We start from the raw sequence: 7,929 nt of genomic DNA on the forward strand, positions 1-7,929 counted from the left end.
ACCCGTGTCCCCTGCATCGGCAGGCGGACTCTCAACCACTGCGCCACCAGGGAAGCCCTCAGTGTACTCTTTTTAAAACAAGTTACCTTATCTTGAACATGTGATCTAGAAAATTGGATGATTGAGGTTCTGTGTTTTATTTTCTTCTTATATGCTGAAATCTCCAATTTGATTTTGTACTTTTAAATTTTGTATTTTATTTGTGGCTCACATTTCTGAAATAACTGTAATAGTGATTCTCTAATTAGAAATAACTTTTCTGAAATAGTTGTTTGGACTCCAAAGTGAAACCTTATAGTGTAGAATGGGATCACATGTGGTCCTGATTGAAAGACAAGGAAAGAAATTTTTGAAATGGACAGTTGCCTTTGGAAGATATTCGGATATACAAAAGTGTTATTTGAAAATGTATGGGTCAATAGTTGAGATAATACCTTATAAGATAATTATCTCTTGATGCCTCCCTCAAATTAGGAAGTTCTCTTTTCTCATTTTCCTTTTTGCCTACTTCACTTGATTTATAATTGACTTTCTGAAATACCATTCTGGAAATTGAGAGCAGAATTTCTTCAAGATCAGTAGCCAATGTGACAGTGATATTGAAATAATGAATTTTTTTTAATGCTGCTAAAACTTTCTTGATTATATTCCTCAGAAGAAAAGCATTCTGTACACTGGCCCTGAGTATACTTTTCTTCCCTGCCAAATCCAGACCCCAAAGGACAGTTTCCCTCTTTGGCTAACTTAATAATGATTTTCTGTCTTAAATTCTTGTTCTTAAGGAACTAGGCTGTATCGTAGCATAGTGGTTAAATTGACTTTAAGTTCTAGGGCCAGATTCTGGAGTTAAAATCCCAGCTCTCCCACTTACTAGGTGTAGACCTTTGGAAAATCACCTTTCTAAGCTTCAGTTTCCTTATATTACAGGATTTATGTTGGCTTTCATGAAATAACTAAATGAAAGCTTAGCACAATGTCTAGGACTATAGCATAGTGTTCAGTAGCCGCTAGTGATTACTAATGTTAAGTAGATTTAATTCTTTGCTTTTTGCACATTATTACATAATAGTATTTAATTTTTAAAGATTAACATGATTATATGATTTGGAAGCTTGGCTTCCAAAGTGAATTTATGATAGGTGATATATTTGGGTCTTTACTGAATTGTGTCAAATATGTATTACTTTCACATGGGTCACTTTATGAGAAGTTGTACTCCCTGGATTGAAATTAGCACAGCCATCTCTGTAATGGTAATGAAGTGATATGTAATGAAGTGTACTTGAAGATAGTGAAAACTGTAGTTTGTGGTTATCTACAGCTACCCTTAAAGCTATTAAAATTCTTTTTAGATAAAGATGCAGTGACCTTTTGCACTAAGCATATGAGTCCAAAATTTAATGCTCAGTGACACACATGAGTGATATTTAAAATAATGCAGCCATTCATTTATAGTATTTGTCCAAAGAATCGACAAGGAATAGTCTTCTGACAGTTGAGATGTGTGTCATTTTTTGAAACTGCTTCTAGTGAAAGTCTCCATTATTTAGCTATCCTAAATGACAGACAGCCTTTTTGAAATGTCCCCCAACATCATCCCTCGCCTGTGACATTTGAGTTTTTGTAAAATTCTGGCTTAACAGTTTTGGACATCAGAACCCTAAACCTTTTACCAGTAATGTGCAGTGGTGGTGCAAGCTCACCTTATTGTTAAGATTACTGAATCACAACCCAGTCTCTTGTTTGGGGAATTTAGATGCAGTGATTTTTATATTTCCTTGCTACTTCTGTGGAACAAATCCAGCAGGTTTCTTGGACCTTTGATGACTGTTGAAATCTTGGGGTTTATTCATAAATGTTGCTTCCTAGGGTTTCACAGAGTTCCAGAATTAGAAAATTGACTATTCTAACTCCTGTTAAATAGTTTCTAGTTTGGTTCTAGTGGTAAAGTTCAGAATAACTCATCTTTGGGGCAGTTTCAGGAGAGTTTTTGCTCTAGTAAAAGCTCTGTACTGCATCTTTAGTAGGAATTGATTGGAGGTTTTCTGCAATGCTAGGCATTCAAGTAGGCACCTGGGTTCTAGGCTAGACCTACTGAGAGGTATAATACAGAAGGTCACACATTTAAATGTAGTGGTGGGATAATGCAGGTGACCAAAATTAATGAAATTAGCCAAATGAGGCTTGTGGCAAGTTGGAGACTTTAAGCTGTATTGTCAGGGGCTGCCAGTTTTGACCAAGTGAGAGTGCAGACCCAGTGTTGTGGGAAAAGTCTTCTATTTCAAGAAACACTAGTAATGCAGACTGTTACGTGAACTCTCTTGATTTTTAAATGTTGGCAACTGAATTGTCTGGGAATGATATTTTGGCTACAAGTAACAAAAGACCATTTAAAACATAAGAATATTTTTGGCTTGTCTAGCAGGAAATCCAAAGATATATAGTTCAGGACTAACTCATTCAGCAGCTTAACAATACCGTAAGGATCCAAGCTCTTTATGTCTTTATGTTCTACTGTTGATAGTGTGTTGGATTCCCATTTTTATACTTGTCTCCACATAAAAGATGTCTGTTGTAGCTCCAGGCAGTACATCCATGTTTGATGCAAGAAGGGGTGAAAGGTACAGTGCCAGCAGTTAGCTTTACTTTTAATCAGGAAAGCAAAAGTTTTCCTGGAAACCAACCCTATTCCTAGCCGACTTCTCTTTAAGTCTCTGGCCAGAACGTAGGTTACATGGTTATCTCTAGCTGCAAGAGAGCCTGGGAAGAGCAGTTATATGACTTTCCATCATAATCATTGAGTGGCAGCAAGGGAGAAGGATGTTTGGAATGTCTGTTGTCAAACTTTATCTATCATAACAACTAATGAAATTTAAAGAAATGTATCTTGAGAGCTAAACAGAACACATCTGTGGCACAGGTTTATCTTGTGGGTCACTAGTTTGTGGACACATTATCACAGTCTCCCCCCTGCCCTAGTTTAGTACTCTACTACTTGTTCTGGCTTCTATCAGTTAGTTATTTTATTAGGTTTCCAGGGTAGCCTAGTGGAAAAGAGATATCTTTTCATAATGCAGAAAGAGTGTTGAAATTAGAAAGCTTGCATTTGGGACTTCCCTGGTGGCGCAGTGGTTAAGAATCCGCCTGCCAATGAAGGGGACATGGGTTGGAGCCCTGGTCCGGGAAGATCCCACATGCCACAGAGCAGCTAAACCCGAGTGCCACGACTACTGAGCCTGCACTCTAGAGCCCGAGAGCCACAACTACTGAGCCCACATGCCACAACTACTGAAGCCCGCATGCCTAGAGCCCATGCTCTGCAACAAGAGAAGCCACCGTAATGAGAAGCCCGCTCACCACAACAAAGAGTAGCCCCCACTCGCTGCAACTAGAGAAAGCCCACGCGCGGCAACAAAGACCCAAAGCAGCCAAAAATAAATAAATAAATTTATTTTTTAAAAAAAGAAAGCTTGTGGGCTTCCCTGGTGGCTCAGTGGTTGAGAGTCGGCCTGCCGATGCGGGGCGCACGGGTTCGTGACCCGGTCCGGGAAGATCCCGCATGCGGCGGAGCGGCTAGGCCTGTGAGCCGTGGCCGCTGAGCCTGCGCGTCTGGGGCCTGTGCTCCGCAATGGGAGAGGCCACAGCAGTGAGAGGCCCGCATACCGCAAAAAAAAAAAGGAAAAAAAAGAAAGCTTGCATTTAAGTCCTGGTATAAAGACTTGTTAACAGTGTAGTATTGGACAAGTTTGCTTAATCATTCTGTGCCTCTCATTCTTCATCTGGAAAATGGGCATATAATATTGCAGTATAGCATAGTGGTCAAGTGCAGAGGCTGTGGAATCAGAAAGACCTAAGTTGGATCCTATCTCTGCCAAGCAAGTTGCACGATCTCTCTGCTTGTTAATTCTTCTGTAAAATGAGGTTAATATTTGTACTTATTTCACAGATTCTTTATGAAGACCAAATGAGATACAGTGAAGTTCCACCTTAGCAGGGTTTGAAAGTTAACATATAGGAAAAAATCAAATTATAGTCAAAATTACCCTTGAAAAACATCTCTTAAATCACCCATAAAGAACAATATTCATGGTCTGGGCATACAACTCTGTAACTGAGACTGTCTGAGGGGACACAGTTTCTCCCATCTCATGCTCATTTTGTTGCATGCACTTTTTTAAAAAAATTAATTAATTTATTTTTGGGTGCGTTGGGTCTTCATTGCTGCTCACGGGCTTTCCCTAGTTGTGGTGAGCGGGGTCTACTCTTCGTTGTAGTGTGTGGGCTTCTCATTGCAGTGGCGTCTCTTGTTGCGGTGCATGTGCTCTAGGCACATGAGCTTCAGTAGTGTGACACGTGGGCTCAGTAGTTGTGGCTCTCGGGCTCTAGAGTGCAGGCTCAGTAGTCATGGCACTCGGGCTTAGTTGCTCCGCGGCATGTGGGATCTTCCTGGACAAGGGATCTAACCCGTGTTCCCTGCATTGGCAGGCAGATTCTCAACCACTGGGCCACCAGAGAAGCCCGTGAATGAACTTGTTGAATGTAATGGCATGTAAAGTCATGTGAGCTATAACATAACTTATATTTTCATTCATATTTATTCTCTTATGAGCACATGTAATCAAATTAGCATAAATTAAATGCATATTTGATGTACCTCGAGAGTAATTATTTGTGAGATGCTTAGCATAGAACCTGGCCCTTTTAGTAGCTTTTGCTGTTAGCATAGGTATAACATGTGCTGTTTTAGGATGAAGAAATTGAAGTTGTCCAGGGCTCAGCTTGACTCCTCATGTGCAACATGGACCAGTGATGATTCTTTTTTCCTGCCACACCAGCCAAAATTTATAACAGATGAGTGTAGCCAAGGGAATAATGTCACTATTTTAGGGGTTAAGATGAGGGTTATGTATTTCAAGGGAAAACTCTAACATTACTGCCTCCAAATTTATAAGCCAAAATTAACATGATCCCCCAAAATATGCTAATTTTTTCTTTTTTGTTGTTCAAGTTGGATGTATGTCATTTACACAGAAGAATATTTTGATTTTTTTAATGCAAAAAATTTTTTGCTTTCTTTTAAATTTATGATGTAAAGGTTTTTAAAAGACAAAGTGATATTAAGTGGAATGCAAGAGGTCAGGAAGCCCTAATGATAAAATTCATCTGGGAAGTCAATCATCAAGGATGTTAATTGTATTCAAGTAAAGCTACACTGAACCGTAAACAGTTATAGGTGATCTGTATTACAGCATTGACACATATGTCTGACAAGATCTTATACCACTGACAAAAAGTACTTATTGTTTATATAATGATATCATAATCTTTGTACACTTACTCTCTGAATAACATGCAGTTGTTGCTTAATATACTTTGGGACTTCAGTTGCTTGGGTCAGATTGTGGTGCTTCAAATATAATTAATCATATAAAGAGTAAGGCATAAATATAGCTTAAGAAATTGCCATGTAGGAAGACAAATAGACCCCCCTTTTCTCAGAGGAAGTACTTATTTTGCAGGTTACTATGGGCAAGGATGCAACCTCTGAATGTTTTTCTTGAGGATCCAGAATTTAAAAGTAAGAATAACAGTGACAGAAAGTAAAACTCTAAGATCAATAATATGCTTTTGTTCAAGTGCTGTCAGGTATGTTCTACTGGAAGTAAAGTTGTCTAAATTTGTACCTTATCACTCATTGCTTGGTATAGAGTTGTCTTGTTTTTAAACGAAGGAGGAAAATCTTGTTTTAAAGTGACTCATGTAGTGATGTAGTATGTTAGTAATGGGGTGGGTGTTTCTTTGCTCAATATGAGAACTAGTAATAACAGATACTGACAATTTTCCCATAGAATTTAACTCATATTGGGAATTCTCAGGAATCTGTGTACAGGTAGGTACCTGGTTCCAGAAGGTTAATAGTAAGAATCGTTAAATATCACTGCTATATGACCATGGGAATTTGTATGGCATTTACAATATATGAGTTATAATTAGCTTATACTTTTAAGACTTCAAATATATAACAGTCTCTCTTATCTGTGATTATTTTTCTCCTAATGTCCTTTGAGACCCATTCATTTTCGATTGGATGATTTATCCATTTAGAGTTAATTAAATTCAGGTACTGAGTCTTATTTTGTGGTGTTCTTTTTTTTTTTTTTTAATCTTACTGTGGTTATGGAACTAGGTCTAATGGAGACTTGATTTTTTTTTTTTTTTTTTTTTTTTTTTTCTGTACGCGGGCCTCTCACTGCTGTGGCCTCTGCTGTGGCCTCTCCCGTTGCGGAGCACAGGCTCCAGACGCACAGGCTCAGCGGCCATGGCTCACGGGCCCAGCCGCTCTGCGGCACGTGGGATCTTCCTGGACCGGGGCACGAACCCATATCCCCTGCATTGGCAGGCGGACTCTCAACCACTGCGCTACCAGGGAAGCCCCGAGACTTGATTTTTGTATCTTTATAGCTGTGCAGGTATTGCCATGATACCGGGAAATACTGTTTGCTAGTAAAAGGGGGAGAAGTATGGTAACTGGAAAGATACTTAGACATTTCTTTTCCTACTTACAGAGATTTGGAGATGTTTTAAATTTCCTATAAGAGAAGTTGTATTGAAACGTAAGTCATTTTTACAATAAGGAAGAGTATAGTTTTTAATAATAAATCTTCTAAAGCTAAGGGAGGTTTGGAGAAACTCTTGATGAAAAACTTAGGGAAAGGATTTGAAATGTAATTAAGGTTTTGGCAGGGTTGATGCACTTTGACTCTGATTGCTAGTCTTATCTTGGAGAGAGAGAGTTTTTAAAAGCAAGAAAACGTTTAAGGCAGATGTTGATGAAGAGTAGCCAATTTGGCTCTGGACTTTAAGTTTTTTCTTTATTTATTTGGAAGATTTCAGTTAAGGAGTTCCAGGATTTGAGTAATAAGATTAATTCTTTTAAAAAACATGAAAGAACTTATACATTCAAAAGTCCGTTGTCTAGTCCCCAAGGGAAGTGGACAATGTACTTGTGCAAATGTTGCAACTTTGCTTAGTATCTTTGGAGCTCCTTTTTTGGCATTGCCTTCAGTTCTTTTAAGTATCTCCAAAGGTAGCAAATCTTCCTTTGAAGGAGAATTTGATTTTTGGAAATAGCCAAAAATAACTTGTATCCATATCTGATGAATATTAATTAACCAATCTAAAACAGCTTAGTTGAGTGTCTTTAATATTTCAGGCCCTAAGGGCGTAAGAATGTTTAAAATAATCAGGCCCTGCCTTCAAAGTTGTGGGACAAGAGTTGGTACATAACCCTGGGGCAGATGGCACATCGAAAGACTGTTTAAGGGATTTGGCAGGGAGATGCATAGCAGAGAAGTGGACTCTAAAGCCCTATTTACAAAATTTATAATTTTAGTAAAAGAAAGGAAAAGAACATAGGCCTGTCTATAAGTTAGTGAGATAAATTTTTGTGAGTCATGAACTGGCTTAAACACAGTTTCCAAGCAGATATTCCAAAAATATTTCCAATAGTGGGATATCATAGAACCTCTTAAGATGACCATTTAAAAAGAACATTCAGGGGCTTCCCTGGTGGCGCAGTGGTTGCGCGTCCGCCTGCCGTTGCAGGGGGACCGGGTTCGCGCCCCGGTCTGGGAGGATCCCGCGTGCCGCGGAGCGGCTGGGCCCGTGGGCCGTGGCCGCTGGGCCTGGGCGTCCGGAGCCTGCGCTCCGCAGCGGGAGAGGCCGCAGCAGTGAGAGGCCCGCATACCACAATAAATAAATAAATAAATAAATTAATTAATTAAATAAATAAATAAAAATAAAAAGAACATTCATTGGGCTTCCCCGGTGGCGCAGTGGTTGAGAATCCGCCTGCCGATGCAGGGGATGCGGGTTCGTGCCCCGGTCCGGGAAGATCCCACATGCCGCGGAGCGGCTGGGCCCGTGAGC

At 39.6% G+C, this 7,929-nt stretch overlaps 1 protein-coding gene across 6 annotated transcripts in view; it reads left to right on the forward strand.

Moving 5' to 3' along the window:
• The window catches only part of SSH2 (slingshot protein phosphatase 2), a 248,641-nt gene that overhangs the window by 14,197 nt on the left and 226,515 nt on the right, over window positions 1–7,929 (forward strand). Inside the window, exon 1 of one of the 6 annotated variants that reach the window (XM_028497972.2) lies at window positions 5,520–5,578. The exons of the other annotated variants lie outside the window; for them this stretch is intronic. Within the exon in view, the coding sequence (XP_028353773.1) occupies window positions 5,549–5,578 (30 nt within the window). The 5' untranslated portion in view covers window positions 5,520–5,548. Of the gene's footprint in view, window positions 1–5,519; window positions 5,579–7,929 lie in introns of those variants that run through there. 6 annotated transcript variants of the gene reach the window in all.

Source organism: Physeter macrocephalus, chromosome 14 (genome assembly GCF_002837175.3).
Source record: "Physeter macrocephalus isolate SW-GA chromosome 14, ASM283717v5, whole genome shotgun sequence".
Lineage (NCBI taxonomy): Eukaryota > Metazoa > Chordata > Mammalia > Artiodactyla > Physeteridae > Physeter > Physeter macrocephalus.